Source organism: Calidris pugnax, unplaced genomic scaffold, assembly GCF_001431845.1.
Source record: "Calidris pugnax isolate Ruff unplaced genomic scaffold, ASM143184v1 scaffold273, whole genome shotgun sequence".
Classification (NCBI taxonomy): domain Eukaryota; kingdom Metazoa; phylum Chordata; class Aves; order Charadriiformes; family Scolopacidae; genus Calidris; species Calidris pugnax.
Genome location: NW_015094508.1, coordinates 7,518,347 through 7,540,184, shown reverse-complemented (window position 1 = coordinate 7,540,184; position 21,838 = coordinate 7,518,347). Strand labels below are relative to the sequence as shown.

Here is a 21,838-nt window from a genome sequence, read left to right as displayed (position 1 = left end):
CCTAATTTCCTCTGTTCTCGAGTGTATCTTAGGTTCTTAATTTTTTTAGAATCATAGAATGGTTAGGGTTGGAAGGGACCTCAAAGATCATCGAGTTCCAACCCCCCTGCCATGGGCAGGGACACCTCCCACTAGAGCAGGTTGCTCAAGGCCACATCCAGCCTTGCCTTGAACATCTTTTTAATGAACATCTTTTTAATGATCTCATAACAAAGTTAATGGCATTACTTGTAAGAGAGGCTTGCAACAGCATGTAGTGATAGGATGAGGGGTAAAGTCTTCAAACTGGAAGAAGGTAGATTTAGATTAGATATCAGGAAGGAATTTTTTTCAGTTTGAGGGTGGTGTGGCACAGGAACAGGTTGCCCAGAGAAGCTGTGGATGCCCCATCCTTGGAGGTGTTCAAGGCCAGGCTGGATGGGGCTTTGAGCAACCTAGTCTAGTGGGAGGTGTCCCTGCCCATAGCAGGGGGGTTGGAACTCGATGATCTTTAAGGTCCCTCCCAACTCTAACCATTCTATGATTCTATATGCCTTTGGATATTTATGACTTGGTTTTGGTTTTGTTTTTGTTTTTTTTTTTTTTTTAATGTTGTTTCATTATGGAAGTGATAAAGGGTATCTAAGTTTCTGTCATGTGTCAGATACCTGGTCGTTGGCCTTTAAGCCTTACTATACCTATCGGTCAGAACTGCATGTTATGTTTTGAAAGTACTATCTAGAACTAACAGTAGCGACCTGGCACATTTGAATGTCTATTATTCTTACTAATATAAAGTATTCAGATGTATTTTTTTAGCTCAGCAATGATATTGTCTGATCCGTGACTATGTTACAATAAAACTAATGATGTATTTATCTTTATTTTTATAGGTTTTGTTGAGAACAACAGCAGGAGATATAGATATAGAATTGTGGTCAAAAGAAGCACCAAAGGCATGTCGAAATTTCATCCAGCTTTGTATGGAAGGTAATGACTGAATAGGATAGGTGTTGTTGAAATTATTTCATATGCCATCTTTGTGCCTTTTTTTTGTAAAATAGAGATCATAACTGTGTTTTAACTTTAATAGTTAATGAATTTATTTGTATTTAGAAAATATTAACTAACAGACAATGTTTTTCAAGGTTATAAAGGAACCCAGTTGAAAAAAAAAAATTTAGATTGTTTTCTCAAATGTAGCAGATGACAGTATTTCTTAAAAAGTTGTATGTCAAATGCTTGGGAAGGCTTATTTTCAGCAAGTCTCTACAAATTATAACTACTTCTTTAATGTATGTTTGAAATGTCAATGATGCAATATTGAACATCCTCCAAAATTCTTATTTCTGTATTACCATCTTTACTACCTTTTCTTTTTTTTCTTGAGTGCTTCTCATGTTTCACTTGCTGTAGCTTTTTTTGGTGGAAGCTCTGTAATGCTCTTCATTGAAGAAGCGGGTACCAGAATGAGAAGCTTCCTATTTGGAAAATAGTAACAAGAATTTGTGAAGGACTTGGTTGGTGCCTTTATGTGTTTTCTAGCTGCTGCTATTATCCCATTTATGCATTTATAGCGTGGTTAAGAATTCTTTTAGCCGTCCTCCGTTGAGGAAAAATAGCAGTCTGGCATTTGTGCCTCTAGCACAGATCCAGCCTGTTCAGTGCTCTTATGCTTAATGTGCAAATGTAGAGATCTTTTGCAATGGTAAATCAATTTCTTGGCCCTTGGTAAGTCCTAAGAGTTCAGTTATCCTTAGTGTTAAAGAACTGTACTTTATTTCCTTTCTGGGTTTGTCTGACTGCTGTGTAGAATCTTATGCTTCATATAGTAAATGCTCTTCTGAGTATCTTAGCATATAACCATCCATTAGTACATCTAGCTATGCTGTAACATTTGCACATCCTGCTTTGCCTTGCAGCATGCTGCAGATTTATTTTCACTTCTTGAAAAAAAAATCAACCAGAAATATGTCAAGTAAATTTTTCATTCCTTTTGTTTTCTTATAATCTCATCACCCTTATCTGATAGATAGATAGATAGATAGATAGATAGGAAGAAGGATAACTTAGGGAGCGAAATATTTCATTCTTTGAAAAGGATCAGTTTGCGCACAGTGTAGGGGGTGAAAGAGGTGACACTTGTAGTCCATGCTGGTGATTGGAAGTGCTAATCTTTTTTGTTTATGGGTATAACTAATGATGTATGTGAGATGTTTATTGGGACACAGCATAGTAGTTTTACCTTTCAATTTAAATTGATGTATGTTGGTAGTATCATTCCAGTGATAAAGCGTAAAATCTGAAAAGAAAATAATTAATCAGTGTCATCTTGCTTGTGGTGTATAGTGTCTTTTGCAAGAGAAGCATATGATATCACATTTTTATTTTTTTTTCATAAGCTGGATACAGTCACACTGAGCAAGACAGTAGAAGAGGAGGGAACCCAGTGGAAATAGCAGAATCCAGTTACAGTACTTGCTTTCTGCAACTTCAGTCTCTAGACATCTCTGCATAATTTATATGAAAGTTTGATTTTTTTTAAACCATTTACATGTATTTAACATCCTTTTTTTTTTTTTTTTTTTTTTTTTTTTTAGAGTATTACAATAACACAATATTTCACAGAGTAGTGCCTGGCTTTATAGTGCAGGGAGGTGATCCCACTGGTACTGGATCAGGTGGAGATTCAATCTACGGAGCTCCTTTCAAAGTACGTATCGGTATCTCTTATGAGTTAATTTTTGTTTATTCTTGGTTGGTTGGTCTTCCTACTGTGTTAGATTGTGAGAAAACAAATCTTATATTAGAAATGTGACATTATACATGTAGAGTAATTGGTTTCACATGTTACTTCAGTATTTTTTGAGTATGCCCTTTTGAATTGGGAGTTCTTAATCTAGCTGTCCTGATATTATGATAAATGTATAATGTATACCAGCATGTATAGTGTATACTAGTGTGAACTTCACAAGGAAAAATAGGGAGGGGGAAGAGTGAAGAGTTGGTGTTGATATGTGGCAAACTCAGATGCAGAATTGTACATTGTTTATGCACATTGTATCTCATCTAGCAAAGGTCTCAATGTTGTATATGTGTTCGTTGGTGGTGTTGATACCAGCATGGCTCATCTCTTAACCAGAAGGCTTAGATCCGGAGTCTGAGTGAGGTGACACACACACAGCATGTGTGTTCTTTCTGCCCAATTGTTTTAGTTCAGATGGGGCAGGCACCTTAGCTCACGACTGAAGCTTCATAGCCTGTCTCTGCATTTTCTGTCTCCCTGCTGCTAGTGTAGATTCATACCTATATGAAACGTGAAGTTTGTGGAAGGGGTTGTACCTGAGCAGAGAGCAAAGGAGATATTACCAACATTGTAGTAGCATCACTGCTTAAAATTGGTGATATCTCGGTATTGCAGTATTTGGAGTTGTTGATATTATCATGGTATTAATATATTAATCACCATTTTCACCTTGCTTTGAAAGTAGTCCTATTCTTTTTTCTCATGGTCCAGAAAATGTTCTTCCTATGGATTTTTGCAATACTGTACAATTACAACCTGTTACTGACCTTTTAATTATTTTACACAAAGTAGGATTTTTTCTTCTGAATACAGCGGTTAACAGGAGTGCTAGTTTTATGAGAAATGTATGAAATGCAGTTACTTTTAGAAATGCTTTAGGTTTTTTTGATATTTAGAGGATAATAAATTCCAACAAAAGTAATAAGTAACAATTAGTAGGCAATAACTGAAAAAAGAGAAAGTTAACAAGACAAAACTTAGAGTTTTTATTAAATTGTGTCTTTCTGGTTTTGATATAGTAGTTTCTAATTTTTGTCTTTCGATATTTGTTGGTTATGTGTTTATGGTTTTTTCTGAAAAAAGATTGTTCACTTGTTGCATTATTATCAGCACTAAGAAGAAAAATCTTTGACTAAAAATTATCTTTTCTGCTGAAAACAGAAGGTTTTAAATACAGTTATGGCATGCGGTTTCAAAATACTTTAGTTTTATAACTGTCTGAATTTTAAAAACATTAAGAGCATATTTTCTGTGTGTGCATATCTATGCAAATAACCCGTAGCTAAGGAAGTGGAATGTACAGATACTTTACATAAATTGTTTTCATTTCTGTTCTGTCTTTGCCAGGATGAATTCCACTCTCGACTGCGATTTAATCGAAGAGGACTCGTTGCTATGGCAAATGCTGGGCCCCATGATAACGGGAGCCAATTTTTCTTTACGTTGGGTCGTGCAGATGAACTTAATAACAAGCACACCATCTTTGGAAAGGTTTGCTACACAGACTAGAGTCCCTGTTTGAGTTTGACAGAAGCTCCTCTGTATTCAAACGCTATTTTAGTGGTGTTTGCTGCTATGTACATTTGAAATTTATTTCAGTGTTTTCTAAGCTGTCTCCGTTCCATGTTTCCCACGTCTGATAGTAATGCTTCTATGGGCTGTTCCCATAATTACCTGGTTTGCTGTTGTTATTCTTCTGAGTTATATTTTGGTGTTGTGCTTCCTTTGAATAATCCTACTAATATTATTATGGCTCTGTCTTATGAATCAGTTCATCTAATACAGAGTTGGAAAACTGTAAATTCTAATTACCCAAGAAGAATCAAGAAAAGGAAAAGCATAAAATGAATTTGCCACTCTCATGATTTACTTGAAAGAAAAGCAACTACTTTTTTAATTTCACGTTGTCTTTCGTTTTCCTCTTTCACAGCTCAGAGTAAGAATTTGACATCTCCCCCTCTGTACACTCTCAAAATGCATGTCAAGCTACCTGTGTTCCTTCAATTTTTAAACTGTTTCAGCTGTGAAATTTAAAATTTAAACACAAACCTTTGTACATTGTACTTGCTGTCTTTTAGAAGTCTTGCTTACAGTATTTCTGCATCATTTGTATCTTGAAAATTCTTTACATAATAATGTTGCAGAATAGTTAACAAAATTTATAGGCAAGGACTCTCTAACCTTTTTTATGAATTTGACAGGTTACAGGGGATACAATATATAACATGTTGCGTCTGGCTGAAGTAGAAGTTGACAAGGAAGAGAGACCTCTCAGTCCACACAAAATAAGAAGTAGTGAGGTAAGTATGTTCTCATTTGAAATTTGAAGTTTTAAAATATTTTGTTCATAGTGTTTGGAAAACTGTGTTCTCGTAGGAAAACTTAGCTTGTCTTTTTATATATTTTAAAATAGTGAACCATTTAATTATAACAAAGTGCTTATTAAAGACATGTCTAAAATAATGCTTTTTTAACAGGTTTTGTTTAATCCTTTTGATGATATTGTTCCAAGACCGAGTAGAAAGCAGAAGAAGGAGAAGCCAGAAGAAGAAATTAAAAAGTCCAAAGTAAAAGGCACAAAGTAAATACATGCAACATAAGTGGTGGTTAATTTTCTTTCACCTTTAATTTGCAGCTTGGTAATTTTCTATTTCTGCTTTTGAAACACAAAGCTTTACCAAAATGCACAGGAATGTTCCCTAATCTTAGCAAACATTTCTTCCCTGTTTCTGAAATGATTGGACAGATCTAGTTGATGTGACCTAAGTGGTTACTGTGCATCAGCTGAGCTGTAACTGTTTCATGTTTGCTGATAGTTTGTTGCAAAAGAGAAGTAAAAGGTGTCTTAAACCTTTCCCATGGGCGAGAGCGTGTAATTGTGCTTTTGTGGCTGACACCAAAGTTAATACATACTAGTAACTAGGTCATAGCTCGGTTATTTGAGGGTTTTGAACTTATTTTATCAGCTACCACTTCTCTCCCACTAAACAACTTAGCAAAAGGCAGGCATTTTGACATAGGAAATTTCAGGTTCTGTGAATGAAATTTGGTAGTCATAAGCATGCCATGAAAAGTAGTAGGAAATTTGAAGTGCGTATATGCTGTCAGTTCTGTTGGACAAAAACACAACATGTTGCAGGTGACTGGTTTCAACATACTATAAACAATTACTTTTGAAAAAAAAAATCATTATTTCTTTTAATTACATTCTGTGAATGTATAGGCATTTGATGTCTTTCTGAGCTGCCATATCTTGAAAATTTTGTGGTTTGTACTTCAGTGTTGCTCTGTTAGAGGAAGAAAAAATGAAAAAAATACAACTGTCTGTTTTCAGAGCTGTCAGCATTTAAGAGTCTGTGAAAGTTAGTTAAGGCAGAATTTCTTAAATTTCGTCTTACCATTTTCTAAGTGATGCTTAGCTATCATGATTGTTTTGTTGCAGGAATAGAATAGAATAGAATATGTTTCTTGAAATATTCTGCGTATTGCAAAACAGTGTGTTATAGTTGTTTGAAATTGGAACATTTAGCAGAATAAAAAGCTTTTTTGAGAAATTGCATACAACATGAAAGTAATATGTTTAAAGTTTATGGAATGTTAATGAAACCCTATTTCAAGTTGTACTAGAAAATGTGTTTTCTCTCTTAAAGAAATTTTAATCTGCTTTCCTTTGGGGAAGAAGCTGAAGAAGAAGAGGAGGAAGTCAATAGAGTTAGTCAGGTACCTTCCCAAATCATCCTCTTTTTTCTTTTCAACTTAAATTTACCTTATTTTGTATGTTTGTAAAAGCTTTAAAGTTCTGCATCTTGTTCTTATATTGGAGTTGTGAACAATAGTATTAGAAATAACTTCATTTTTTATCTTCTGCTATTTTAACATGTTGAAAAAACAGAGGCTTTTAACTTTTCTAACTTTAAAGATGCCTTTAGTTACTGCATGATATTTCTACATTTCCATAACATAAAACTTCATACTTCATAGTGCAGATGTATGTCCGTGTTTAAAATTCATAGAGCTGATAGCAACTTTGTTTTTCTTCACATCCTTAATTATAAGAGTGTGATTTGGTGGTAGAATGCTTGAGATTTGAAATAGGTGAACTTGTTCATTGCCAGTGCATTCTTAGCTCCATTTTCTTATGTATATCCATTCTGTGTGCAAATTCAAGTGGAATTATAGTGCATTTTCGGAATTAAATATTGCACTATTGTGAATTGTCCACATTCACAAAATTAGAGTTGCAGAGATAGTTGATGTGACATTTCCTAACCTGACATTGCCATATTAGCCAAGTGAGTACTGAATTTAAGATCGCCTCTGTAAGTCTTTTCTCCATTTTCCCCATTATGACCAATATTATACTCTGGCCTAGTCTAAGTGAGGGAATAAATTTTGCTTTTACTGCAGTGCATCACCAGAGTCATTCCTGAGACTGTACAGAGAAGGGCAAGAAGGGTAACTGGGGATATGGATCATGGTAATTTTAAAATAAAACAAAAGGAAGAGTGGGAGAGAAAGATGAGAATGATTATTCCCTATTTCTTACAATGTTAAAGTTGAGATGCAAAGATAAATGAGCAAATAAATATACAAAGAAAAAGTATTTTTTCATTTTGGGGTTGAAGTTTTCAACATTTATGCCACAGAACATGACTGAAGTGAGAAGCGTAAATACTTTCAAAAAGAGATTAAACAAGAATTTAGGGCCATTGTTGTCTTTTAAATGTTAGAGGACAGATTGTATCTTCTATATCAGGAGAGTCTCTAAATGGTTATGTTATAGAGAGTATGAATCTTAGAAAATTTGTGCACCCCAGGAGGTTACAGAAGGCAGAGATTACAGGATTAGGGAAGTTTGTGTCGAGGAGAGGCAAGAGCAGAGTGGCTGCCTGAGGGAGAGTGGATGAGGAGGCAAGAGTGGTTCCAGCACAGGCTGTGCACTCACCAACAGGGGCACAATTCCACAAGGTCTGGATACAGCAGGCAGAGTAGGTTCCTGCTAATAGGGTCCATCAACAGTCCTAGACGTGGCAAGCAATAACGAAGACCAAGGGCCCCATCCAAAGAGTACAGTCAGAAATGGCAAGAGATGGGACAGAAAACAGTGCTGGAGACGTCAACGGTGTGGGACCAATAGGCCCATCCAGAACACAGATACACCTCTGACATAGCTCAGGCAGCAAGTGGATTGTCAGGCCTGAGATGAAATGGTGGTCATAGGCAGAGCATCTCCAGGGAAAGGCCACTGAGGCTATTAGTGCAGTAATCATTCCCACTAAGGCATTAGAGACCTGACAGTGGGATCCCCACTGGGTGTTGATTAGTGTTTAAGCTGAATCTTCCGGTGTCCAAACTGCTCAATTAATTTTAGTTGTTTCAAGCAGTTTATAAAGGTAATAAGCCCTTGTCTAATATTTTATCTAACTCCTGATCGCACACACAAATTACTTGTTGAAGGAAGTAATTCTTCATGTTGCTGAATGTGTTAGTCTTTTTTTCTACAAAATAAAAATTTGAAGTTGTGTTTGAAGAAGTAAGATTTTATTATCCACACAACTGCTGTCTTCCTGAAAGGATTATAAAATGCAACTGAAATAGAGACATTCAGGTCACAATACAGACTGTTTCTGTAAAGAGATTTTCAGTCTGATTTCAGTCTGAAATTTAAGTGTAGTTTCTGGATTAGCACAGGGAATGCTTTCTTACTGCATTTCTTGCATTACATAGTGTCTTTCTGCCTGAATAGCTTGTGTGGCCTTACATTTATTTGACTGCTTGCCTCAATAGGTGATTCCTGCTTGAGGTATTGCAGGTTGTTATTTCCTTTCTGTTTTGGTTTTTTTTTTTTCCCCTAGTGGTCTAATTAGTGTCCTACCAATTGATATGTATTGCATTGTAATATGCCATTATGGGAAAGTCAAGTTCTTACCTCTTCATTCACTCAAATATATAGTACTAAACCATGTATCTTTATGATGTGTAAAGATTGTGATGATTAAACAATCTCTTTGTTTTGTGGTGTTTTTTTTTTTTCCTTTAAAATTAAGTGCATTGCAGTTGCAAAAATACTGTTTTAATCTATGTGATCAGTTTGATGCAGCTCTTTCTGGAACACTTCCTCTCTTCTTCTGCTGTTAAAAGTGTTTGTGCTAACTCATTAGGCTTAAGCTAACAAGAAACAAGTTGTCTTTTTCTTACCATTATCCTTTTTCACCATCTATTCTCTCAGACACTGAAGTTTTTTAATACCTTTTTTCTTTTATTTTCTTTTCTTTTGACAGAGCATGAAAGGAAAAAGTAAAAGTAGTCATGATCTACTGAAGGATGATCCACATCTAAGCTCAGTTCCTGCTGTCAAAAGGTTAATATGTGATTTCCAATTTTTTTAACAGATTTACTTCCAGGATATTAGACCTGATTAGCATCCTGTGTACTCATTGTTTGTCTGTTACTCTTTAAGAAATTAAGAATGGCAATGATGAATTGGACCAGATATTTCTCTAACCCTCTATGCTGTCACCAACATTAGCCATAACTGGATGCACAACAGAGAATAAAAGCAGGGCAAGCATAATGTTTACCTGAGTAATCTTCCAGCCTCTGTCTACTTTCAGCTCAGTGGACTGTCAAGAGTTTGATGTGATTTGTCTATTTAGTAATACTTAAAAGAGCTCCCATCAAAGTACTTATTCAGTCTCTTAAGGTATTGTTTACATTTACATCATTCTGTCTTCTGCAAGAAGTACCTCCCTTTTTTGTTCTGAACCTGGCTGCTACTGGCATCGTTTGATAAATTCTATCTCTTACACTGGAAGAGATACTGAGCAGTCAGTCCCTTTTATACCTTTCTTTACCACAATCCCTTCTTAGGCCATCTCTTTTCTAGCCTAAACTTTTAAAGCATACTCAACTTTTCTTCACACACAGGTTATTCTGTTCATGTGGTTACTCTTGTTGCACTTCCCAGCCCTTTTTTTTTTTTCCAAATCTAAACAACATTAAAAATGAGGTAAATCACAAATCTGTATGTTTGCATAGAGTCTCTGCTTTCTTCTCTGTTTCTTTTTAATACTTCTTAACTTCTGATTTGCTTTTTTTAACCACTGTTAAGTGTTGAGCTGAGACAATTCCATGGAGATATATCAACTCCTGAGAATTTGCTTATCATAGGATAATTTGGGTTGGAAGGGACTTTCAAAGTTCATCTAGTCCAACCCTTCTGCAATGTGCAGGGACATCTTCAACTAGATCAGGTTGCACAAAGTCCCCTCCAACCTTACGTTGAATATTTCCAGGGAGGGGGTATCTACCACCTCTCTGGGCAACCTGTTCCTGTGTTTCACCCTCATCATTATAAAAAATTTCTTTCTTATATCTAGTCTGAATCTGCCCTCTCTCAATTTAAAACTGTTGTACTATCAAAACAGGACCTGCTAAAGAGTCTGTTGTGTTTTGTTTGCCTTTTTTTCTTTTAATTGTATACATTAGTGTTTTGTCTGGATAGGTCAAGATACGGTTAGAATTTATCCTGTGTTTTTTATCCTTTGGGTTTTTTTTAAAATCTCTAATTAGAAATTATTATTACAGTCAAACTATGAAAAATATGATTAATTGATACTTTTAAGATTAATGTGAGGATGATGTAAATGACTAGGTTGACAAAAATTTCAAGTGTCTAACCAAACAAAATTTTTTATTTTAAACAGTATTTTAAATCTCCTCTGGTACTTCAAAGTAGTTATGATTATTTTTCTTCCCTTAGTGACGCAGCAAGTGAAGAAGGCGATTTGAGTGAGGTAAGTAACACCTTTTTACAAATAAATCTTTGGTTTTTACTGTGTGTGAATTAGATTTTCTTAGGGGAACAAATGCTGCTTCGCAGGTTTTTAAAAACTATCTAGCTCAAGTCAGATTTCCAGCAAAAGCTAGAAGCCCTTTCCGAGCTCAAGGGTTTGGCCATTGTGAACATTCACAGCAGGGTACAGTTATTACTGATACTACCTACTGCATTTTGTAAAGATTGCTGTCCAGATATTTCAGTCATTAGATTAGGTATATGAGAGGTTACATGCCACAGAGTGACAAACTATTAACAAAAGCCCTGAAATTGTTTCTAAAAAAACAAAAGTTAAGATCAAGCTTGTCATGAATAATGATGTAACTCCAAAGTCTGAGGGGAAATCTGTGTATGACTGAGAGTCCTCTCGGAAGAATTCCTTCAAGGAAACAAAATTTCACTGAATGTTTATCACTTGAATTTATGAAGACTGTAACCTCTGAAAGACAGGAAATCAGAATAACCAATCAGTAACATTCAACCAAACATGGAGGCTATTTTAATTACAAGGAGATTGTCATACATGGTGCAGAGTAAAGTTGCTAGCTGAAGTATGTCTTTGCCTCCAGCCACAGTTCATGGGGGTAGCTGAGTTGCTGTTGAGACAAAGAAATAATATTTGACTAGTATGTATTTTGAAAAGGATATAATATTTGACAAGGAATGTAATCTCCCATTCCTCCGACTGAATCCTGAAAAGTACTATTTTCCATATCTATCCACCATGCACAGGTACTTCATTGTTAGTTGATGCACTGTGGAAGTAAAGGAAGGACACAGTCTATCCCATTCTTGTGCCTAAAAAAACCCAAAAAACACAGTCTGCTGCCACCCTGTTTCATGGTGTTTTTTCCACAAAGCATAGTATGACATCAGGTTCTTGGACCTTTGTAATTCTTGCTATGCAGGAGCACTTAGAAGGGTTCTGAGGATGATAACTGATAATTCTTCAGATGTTTGAATAGCCCTTTAAGTGAACTGGATTTGGGGAATGTAGCACAGGGACATGTCAGGTATATTTGGGCATGTTTAGTTTGGAGAAGAGGAGGCTGAGGGGGCACCTCATTGCCCTCTACAACTACCTGAAAGGAGATTGTAGAGAGGTGGGTGTTGGCCTCTTCTCCCAAGTGAATAATGACAGGACCAGAGGAAATGGTCTAAAGTCGTAGCAGGGGAGGGTTAGATTAGATATTAGAAAGAATTACTTTACTGAGAGAGAAATGTGTAGACATGGCTCTTCAGGGCATGCTCTAGTGCCCAAGATTATTGGTTTGTCCGTGGGTGTGATGTGGTGTGGTGTTGTGTGTGTTGTTTTTGTTTGTTGTTTTTTGTTTGTTGTATTTTTTGTGGTTGGACTCGATCTCAGAGGTCCCTTCCAACCATGACGGTTCTGTGATTCTGCGATTTATTATTTTTTTTCAGCCTAATTAATCGGAATGCTCTTATAATAATGTAATGAAGTAGGAAATAGGAAGACTTTTTTTTTTCCTTCAAGTGGTCTCCTTAGATTTCATTTCATCGAAAGATCTTAGCTAGAACCTAGCATTTCAGGCAGTCACCTGAGCCTTGTAAAGCGGTACTAGTATTTTATCATCTCACTTGGATTTATTTCAGTTAACACACCTCAAGATCACTTTTAGATTTACACGGCTGCAGAACATTGGTAGTTTTATTGCCATCCTATGAGCAAATAATTCTTCCAGATCTCCCTAACACCCCCAAATAACAAGTCCCTAGTGTGTAAGAGAAATTCTTCTTATTTTTCCCAAAAAGCCTGACCTTACTGTTCATGCTATTAAATATCATCCTGTTTCTCTTATTGCAGTCCTCAAGGTCATACATTTCTTACTTTGAGAGTTGAATCCTTTATATTAACAGTACTTCATTGCTATTTGTTAAACCTCATTTTGTGCCTAAGTCATTAATGAAAACATTATACAAAATGTGTTCAGAAGACTGAAATTTTTTTTCTTACCAGTGATATACTTTCATTTCCTTTTTCTGCACAACTTGTTTTCCTCTACCTCTTTGTCGGTTACTGAACAGTAATTTTCGTGTAGTACTATGGATAGGTAAAGCTTGATATCTGCCCCCCAATTCAATAATCTTCTCAAATGGCTAAATCATATTACATACAGTAGCCATTAGTCATTCTGACACAAAGTCTCCCATTACATTTTTGTATCCAGAGCAAAGGGAAGAATAGGACAACTCCACTCAGTTAACAACAGCAGCAAAAACTAGTCCAGCTTCTAGGCAGACAGTTGTGCATTTCTGTGTCACTGGAAGAACACCACCATCCAACTGAACAGCCAATTCCCTTCTGAGTTCATGTATTAGGTGGTAATGAGACTCTAAAAGATACAAGGTCAGATGGAGTTAATGAGACAGGAATGGGAATGAAGGAAGAGACTGGGCAGAAGAAAAGAGTAGAGTTGCGAGAGGGAAGGAGTTAAGGAGAAAAGTTATATCCTATTTTGTCAGTATTATTCTAGAAGAAAACTGATGAAATCCTGTGCAGAGTGAGGCATATGGAAGTTTTGGGAAGTAGGGAATTCAGCTGAATTGGACAAGTTGAACTGTTTTGTCTCTCCCATTTTAAAATGCTATCCATGGAACCCCTCTCCTGTTATTCAGATTTCTGTAATTTTTAATTAGCTTACTACTTAGCAATTGCATTTTATCTACAGTTGTCCATTTTTATCCTAGAAACTCTCCTATTCAGCTTCGTGTTTGTGAAATGCTCTTACCTAGGCCCTAGCCAAATCTGCACAAGGAGTCTGTCTTTATCCTTGACTGTTAAACACCTCAAACACAGTCCTGTTGTGTTCCTTTTCTGCATTCTGCTCCCTGCCAATGAGGTCTGTTGTCATCTGATCTCCCTGATAATTTCTGAAGTAAGCAAGTCCTTCAGAAATTTTCATTCTCTCCTCTGTCAAAGAGTAACTTCCAAGAAAGTTAAGTGAAATGCTGATCTTTTCTCTTTCCACTATTTAAAATGAACAGACAACACACATCTCCACCCCAACTCCCCAACAGTCTTTCAGTTATTTCAACAAAATATTCAGCTATTTTACTATGCTGAATATTCACAGGTTTTGTTTTTCATTCCTGACTGGTCTTCTCTTGTCTAAATCTAAAATCTAAGCATGGTAGTTAGAAGATTCCTAAAGAATGACTCTAATACAAGATCTGAAATCCAGTTCTTGATTTTTCTCTTCTATTCCCAAAATCATGCCCCTTGGGTCTTATGTATTTCTCCCCTCTCCCCTTCCATGTTCATGGACGGGGTCTTCGTGATACTCTTCCTCCTACCTGTCAGTCACATCCAGGTCTTGTACATTGTCTTTAGAGTGTTCCTCCTCTCCAAGTGCTGACACCCTGTCAGTCTCCTGGATACAGTATAGTCCTCTGGAATAGCATTTCTACGTCTGTCATTCCTCTCTATGTGGTTAAAATTACAAAAAGTGTAGTGTCTTACGCCTTTTCTTTAGCTAATTAGCATCACTGTGAAATAAATATGAAAAGATGTATCATCTAGTCTTTGAGCTGACATCCTTCCACTACGATTCATGCAGGCTTCCTTCTTCAAGGACAGAAGTAGTCAAACTTAGATCCCTTGGTCTAGTTAGGCTTCTTCTTCGTTACTGAGAAGAATGACTTCTCTCTCCGAATATCTTTGAACCAAGGTGGTTTATCCCATTTTGCCTTCGTGTGCTAGGCCTGGAAGCATAGTACCTTGCAGCAAGTTGGGATTATCGATTCCACAGGTTTTCACAAGCTCTTTTGATCAATGTGGTACTTGTCTCCTCATGGAGACTGATGAGCACACCTCTTCCATTGCATCATGACTGTAGTATAGCCCTATGGTAGGAAGTTCTTAAGTTTCATTTTTCTTTTAGTGGAAAATGAAGGAAGTGTTTAATGTATTGCCTTGATCAAATTTTGGTTCATGGACAATGACCAGACTAATACCACATTGCTGTGAAGTCTTCTGCAGACCTGCAAGGGTTTACAGTGTAGAACAGACTATTTTAGGTTTTTTTAGTCATACAAAAAAGATATAATTTGTGTATGAAAAAATATTTTATTATCATGTTTCTAAATTTTTGTTCCTCTGAAGCAAATAAGGAGGTATTTGTTTGAAAAGTTTGATTTGAAATGAAGTATTTTTCTGAGTGTTTTTGTAAGAGATTATCTTTATAAGAAAAACATTCCATATTCAGCATGCTGTATTAAAAAAAAAAAAAGCTAAAGGACAAGTTTTATCATTTTAAATCAATAAAGGAGGAAGAAGAACATGATGAAGATGCTGATAGCGTAGAAGATGAAGCTGCTAGCAATGAGAGATCTCAAATGAAAGAACGCGTTGCCAAGAAGTTGAAAATTGATACAAGTGAAAATGCTAAACAGCAGCCTCAAGAGGAAGAAACTAAGACAGAAAAGAAAACAACTAGTCGCAGGTAAGGAACGTACTCTGGTTTTGGTTTTGCATTTCCTTACAGCTTGTTTTCAGTTAGATTTTCAGCTCAATTCCAGTTTTGCAGTTACAACACTGATAGGTTTGTATTATATTAAAATTATTCCCCCCGCCGATCTCCAACTATGGAAGATGAAATAGCCTTTTGCTTTCTCATTTCTTAGTTTCATTTAGTGGTTTGAGCCAAAACGTTAAATTACATTTTATTACACTGAGCACTTGCTTGACTTCTATTTTTCCCTGTGAGTTACGAATGAAGAGTATTTATGTTTTTATCATGCTTTACTTTGTCTTTCTACACATGTGTTAGTTTGACTTTTATAGCTTCTCTATCTGTGTTAACACATGGTAGTCATGCATCACTGAGACAAAAGGTAAAGGCTTTCTGAGTCTTCCATTAAAGTCTGTTTTAACACTAGTCATTCTTACAGTGTACCAGTTTTTCAACGCTGCAATTAATACATGAGTTTTTAAATATCATCTAAGGCTCTTAGGGTGTTGGAGTATGTCTGTGTTTAGTAGTGTAACGCTGTATTCAAATTATTAAACTAGGTCTGGACAAGTATGTTCCTGTAGCAGTATTAAGCTCTTTACAGACATAAAATCATGGGTGTCAGTCATGTAACACAGCTGTGCCAGCCTTCGTGAACATCTGTACTGATTAGCACTCATTTTCAGTGAGTTGTTTTCTTGGAATCTTGTGTCTCAGCAGTCTTTCTTCCAGAGCCAGTTTGTGAATTTCTGCCTAATAAAACACGTGTGAAAACATTCATCATGTATGCAAGAGATGTGTAGTGGACCTGATGGCAAGCTTACTAGGAATTATTGTCCAGTATCTTAATAAACATGGGCTCTAGAAGTTACTGAATAATTAAGTCTTTGCAGTTGTAAAGTCCGATGTGTAAATTTACTTACTTAGTGAAACTGACTGGGGGGTAGCAGGAGGAAGCATCAATAAGGTAATTTAGATTTCGTACTCTTAACTCTGCACAGTTGTTAACTACCTGATGAAATTATGCAGGTTTTGTCTATACTAAATTCTGCGTATGTAGTAGCTGTCTTAGAGTCTGTCCTGAGAGTCTCCTCTCAGGAGAGTCTCCTCTGAACTAAACTGTTCCTCCTCTTTTTTTTTTTTTAACTCCCTTTCTTTTTTATTGTTTTTTTTCCTCCTGTATATCCCCACTGCAGATATAGTTTTATATGTAATGGCCAAGGCATATAGTCAAGGCATATAGTCATCATAGAAGAATCCAGCACAGTCTGTTTGTGAGAAAAGAGTGTACGGTAGTCAGTATAAATGCTTCATGAGGTCCATAGCATTTACTGTCCCCATTAATAACTGTAGAGGGAGGTAAAGGCTTTGGGTCAAGACATGTGAAGATAGATTTTTTTTTTCTAATAGTAATACACTTTGAGATAAAATACATACTGAAATTGTGGTTGGAATATGGAAGAAGTAACTGAAACAAAATTATGTGTCATTTTACAGTCATCAGAAACTTATATATCTGACTTGCACCCCTTGCAGGTTAATCTTGTTTTATATGACTATATATACCTGCTAAAAATAAAAACAACTACATCTCATTGAAGAAGGGGCTGTTGTCAGTTATGGTGGGCATTCAATCATTGTCTTAATTGTAAAACAAAACTAATTATTAAGAGAAAAGGGAAATCACACACAAACATGTGGAACTTCATGGATATCAATTTGATGTTCTTACTGAAACAATTTTGTATGATTTTAAAGGCAAGATTAGTAAGTTTTGAGCATTCTACATGAGGTAGTGTTTTTAGCTCTGTGTGGCCCATATGTTTAGAAGCAAGCTGTGCTCTTAGAGTGGTAGGAACACTTGTGCTATTTTGGATAATCTTTTGATATTGATATATTTAAATACACCAACTGTAAGTGTTGCTGTTTGTCTCCCTTTTTCAGAGCAGTGAAAAGCAGTGAGAATTTCACTGAATTTCACTGAATTTCTAGAGTTGGAAGGGACCATAGAGATCATCTAGTCCAACTCCCCTGCTGAAGCAGGATTGCCTAGAGCTAGAGCATTTTACTCAGGACTGCATCCAGGCAACCACTTAAATAAATTTGAATAGCTCCAAAAGAAATATTCATGAGGTTTAGCAGGAAATTCAGTGACCTTTTCTACATCTTCTCCACTGTGGATTTGAATCTGCAAAGCACACTAAGTACAGTACAGAAGCCTTTGTAATTTGAACAAATTATAAAATAGTTTGGGTTGGAAAGGACGTTTAGAGGTCATCTGGTCCAACTCCCCCTGCAATGAGGAAGGATATCTTCAACTAGGTCAGGTTGCTCAGAGCCCTGTCCAACCTGATCTTCAATGGTTCCAGGCATGGGGCATCTACCACCCCTCTGGGCAACCTGTTCCAGTGTCTCACCACCCTCATTGTAAAAAAATTCTGCCTTATATCTAGTCTGAATCTTCTTCCTCTTTCAGTTTAAAACCATTAGCCATTGTCCTATCACAACAGGCCCTGCTAAAAAGTGTGTCTCCGTCTTTACTCTAGGCCCCCTGTAAGTATTGAGGCAGCAATAAGGTCTCCCTGGAGCCGCCTCTTCTCCAGGCTAAACAATTGCAACTCCCTCAGCCTGTCTTCATAGGAGAGGTGCTCCAAGCCTCTGATCCTTTTTGTGGTTCCAACAGCTTGATGTCCTTCTTATGTTGGGGGCCCTGGAGCTGGACACAGTACTCCAGTTGGGGTCTCATGAGAGCAGAGGGGCAGAATCACTGCCCTTGACCTGGTGGTCACGCTTCTTTTGATGCAGCTCAGGATATGGTTGGCCTTCAGGGCTGTGAGCACAGATTGTCAGCCCATGTCCAGTTTTTCATCCACCAGTACCCTCAGGTCTTTCCTCCAAGGCTGCTCTCAATCCCTTCATCTCAATCCCAGCCTGCATGGATGGGTTGCCCCGACCCAGGTGCAGGACCTTGCAATGGGCCTTCTTGAACCTCATGAGGTTCATTCACATGGAACCCCTTGTCAAGCTTGTCCAGGTTTCTCTAGATGGCATCCTGTCCCTCGGGTGTGTTAACTGCACCACTCATCTTGGTGACATCTACAAATTCGCTAAGGGTGCGCTTGATCCCACTGAGGAGTTTCTAGTCAGCCTTTTTTCAGGCATAGATTCCTCATAATTTTGTGTTTGCTGAAGAGAAGACTCAATATGCTTAATAGCTGGAGATAAATAAGCAAGAGCATTTGACATCAAAAATTGAGCACAATAACATGAAAGGACACAGCAAACAAAATCTAGAATATAAATGAGCATTAGTTTTTCCTATCATAGTTAGTTTTAGAGGCAAGGCAAGTAGCTTTTATGCTTCAGCACGTTATGTAGTCAGCAAGACTTCCGTGGTCAGATCTGTAAACTGATGTTAATCCATTTCTTTTGGAATCGTACATAAATCTGATCTCTTTGTAGAAACATGTAGTGTTGGGTACACCAGCATAAAGTTCTGTTTCATGAGCACCAGCTTTTTGTTTCTCATTCTTTTCTCTTTGTGAGAGCACATAAATCACATTACATGAAATCTAGTGCCAAGTTTTCATGGTTGTGCTAGGTAGAACTGGGTATTATTTCAGAGGACATATACAAGACACCTAAAAATCGATCCCGTTTTTCCATTCTGTCACCTTTGAAGGTGTGCTGTGTGGCTGCTTTGGAAGTTGGTGTCTGTGCTATCTCTGCCAAAGACAGCTGGTCCACAGGAAGCGTACTGAGATCGAAGAGTATTATTAATAACTTGGATCCCAAAATCTGGTTACTAGTCCTATGGTTGAGATCGGTGCATAATCCCAGTAGTAAATTACATGAATATTTATCTTGTGTTGATTAAAATGGTTATATGTCAGTAAGTGGGACAAGGGTACGTGAGGTAGTTTTCTGTCTCAAATCTTGCAGAAACATTGAGCTGAAGCAGTTTCCTGAGTGAAGAAAGAAGTAATTCCTGGTTTTCAATACTCTGCCTTCAGTGGTTGATTAACCCTGCACCCTAATAATGATTGTGATACTACCCATAATATTCCCTAATGCAGAGTAAGTATAAGCTTCCTGGAGTCAGTGTACTCTTCTTGTGGAGATTGGACAAATACACATTAGTTATTGGTTATTCAGGGCAATAGCAGTAGTGTTATAGCCAAATGGGTTGTCTTAACTCAGAAGAGGGTTTTACTGGATGCCTTTTTAGCAGTTGGGAGCTATAGCCTTGGGAGACCCTCCTTAGTACTACAAGTAACATGAATTTATGGACTTACTGATTTCCAAATAATTGTGTGGCATCCTCTGACATGAAAATCAAAGGCATGGTATTTTTTATTATAAATAAGGTGTTACTAACTTTGAGGTCTGATGAGATAAAGTAAGATAAATATTATCAAGTTTCATTGACTGGAATAGTGACTTTTCTGTAACTGTACTGGAGGTGATTGATATCACCACCCACTGTAGTCCAAGTGTGTGTTGATCAAAGCAGGCAGAGATGTGGGAGGTGCAAATATCAAACAAAAAGTTGGATCCACCAAACATAGCTTGAAGGGTCATGTCTGCTAACATACCAGAGGGCCAAGAGACATCTGATACCTATCAGAATTGTTCATCTCATCAGCTATTTAAATGTGCTAATTGAACACCTAAAAATATTTTTTCAGGGCACTGTCTTATAAACATCCGTCATGACTTTTTCTACCAATCTGTATTAATTTGTATCAATCCTGTTTCTTCTAATACAAATAGATTTGTGAAGTCATAATTTTGCACATCTGTTTCAGAGAAACAATACAGAAATAACAGACACCTTCTCAAATTCATGGTACTGAGATCTAATACTGCTTCTAAATGCAGTCATACTTGGAGTGTTCAAATGTTGACAATAATCTTAGTCGTTTCAGTAGATGTTTAAACATTTTGTATATGTTTTTTAAAAACAGTTTGAAAGATTTTCCTATTTTGTATTAGATAAGAAACCTTGCAAAAAAAAATTCCTTTTCATTCTGGCAAGTAGTTAGAGAAATTTCACAGGTCTGTTTTGTTGGGTTTTTTTCTTTTTATTAGAAAGCTTAGACCTAAACTTCAAAGTAGAGAACAGCTTTTTACATGAAGGAATGTATATAGATTAGAGAAGTGATTGCCATCATTGGAATAGTAATGAGATTTGTCAGCACTACATTGAGTTTGTAAAATGACAGTGGCTTGAGCTGATCATCTGCCGAGTCAACAGTCCTCTTTTAGTTCGGTAGTTAAAAGTACTGGGTTTGCATTTGTTTTCACCCTGTAGGTGGAGCTCGGGTGCTACGCATTTCTGGGTACCAGCTTTTAAAAATTTTTACTGCTTGTTTGCAAGACATGCAGTGTGCAAGTAGAGTACAGGTGACTGTACAGTTTTTCACCATACAGTCAACAATTTCAGTTGCGTCCTTATAATGGATGTGGTATTAAATAGCAGTATTAAATAGGTGTCTGGAATAGGTAAACTATGTAGGAAAAAAAGCTGACTTTTCTTTTTCAGTAATTGGTCTCACTTGAATTTAACTCTACTTCCTGTTGTATTTTTTGGTCCTAATAATCCTATGAATTACAGCTGAACTAAGTAATCACATTTCTTTTTGGTTTACAAGCCATCAGTGATTACTGTAAAGAGACAAAGTAATAGTAGTAGTTGCTATTAACTACTGTTGTAGTTAATAGAAACTATGTTGCCACTCCCTTGCATTCCTACGTTTTCTTATATGCATTTTTCATGGGTCAAATAAATCATCTCATGAAGCCTTAGACATGTATTTTGTGTATATGTAAGAAATTACTTGCTTCATCTTCAAAGCAGAAGTTTATAACACTTTTTAAAGTGCAATTCATAGCATCATAGAATGGTTAGGGTTGGAAGGGACCTTAAAGATCATTGAGTTCCAACCCCTCTGCCATGGTCAGGGACACCTCCCACTAGACCAGGTTGCTCAAAGCCCCATCCAACCTGGCCTTGAACACTTCCAGGAAAGGTGCATCCATGACCTGATTTCCTAATTCCTAATTCTTCTGACTTCTTTTTCTCCATTTGTTAAAAGACAAGATGAAATAACTAGTTTACTTACAGATAGCTGCACTTGGTCAAATGACTTGCAGCCCCAGTGCCATTTTGTCATCTAGGCACAATAGTAATAAAAATGTTTAATCATGCTAGGCAGGTATGCTCAAGTCATGCTAAGTCCGTTTCAGCCCATGCAGTAAAAATTTCATATAGTTAGGACACTAACATTTTCCTAGCATCTGAATAAACATTAACACACTGAGCATGCAAGATTGCTTTCCTAAAGTGCTCTCATAGTACTGTGGTATAAAACAAAGGTAATTTTCTGTGTGATCTCATGGAAATCTTTTAAAAGACCTTCAAATCAAAACTGCTTTTTCTCTTTGCAAATCTGCAGTTGTTATAAATGAAGAATTGGATATTTTTTGTTCATAAATCAACAATATATGGTAGAATATTTTGTTGTAAATTCATTTACTGTGTACTTTTACCTTGTGCCTGTAGTGGAGGCATTATAATGAAAAGAAATAAAAATAATTTTGGAGACTCACATAATTCTACAGTGGAAGAATACTTGTCATTCTTGTAATTGTTGAAAGTTTATAACTTCTTTGTTATTTATAACAGTTAAATTTCTGTACATCTGTTGAATGCGTTCAAGGGGGCTGAAGTGTCATACAAGT

At 36.6% G+C, this 21,838-nt stretch overlaps 1 protein-coding gene across 2 annotated transcripts in view; it reads left to right on the top strand.

The window, feature by feature from the left end:
• Positions 1–21,838, top strand: part of CWC27 (CWC27 spliceosome-associated protein homolog) — a 113,657-nt gene that overhangs the window by 1,548 nt on the left and 90,271 nt on the right. For both annotated transcript variants that reach the window (XM_014964965.1, XM_014964964.1), the window contains 9 exons: positions 873–969; positions 2,580–2,692; positions 4,133–4,276; positions 4,987–5,085; positions 5,263–5,366; positions 6,436–6,505; positions 9,067–9,146; positions 10,548–10,581; positions 14,910–15,085. In XM_014964965.1, coding sequence (XP_014820451.1) covers positions 873–969; positions 2,580–2,692; positions 4,133–4,276; positions 4,987–5,085; positions 5,263–5,366; positions 6,436–6,505; positions 9,067–9,146; positions 10,548–10,581; positions 14,910–15,085 — 917 coding nt within the window. The remainder of the gene's footprint in view (positions 1–872; positions 970–2,579; positions 2,693–4,132; positions 4,277–4,986; positions 5,086–5,262; positions 5,367–6,435; positions 6,506–9,066; positions 9,147–10,547; positions 10,582–14,909; positions 15,086–21,838) is intronic.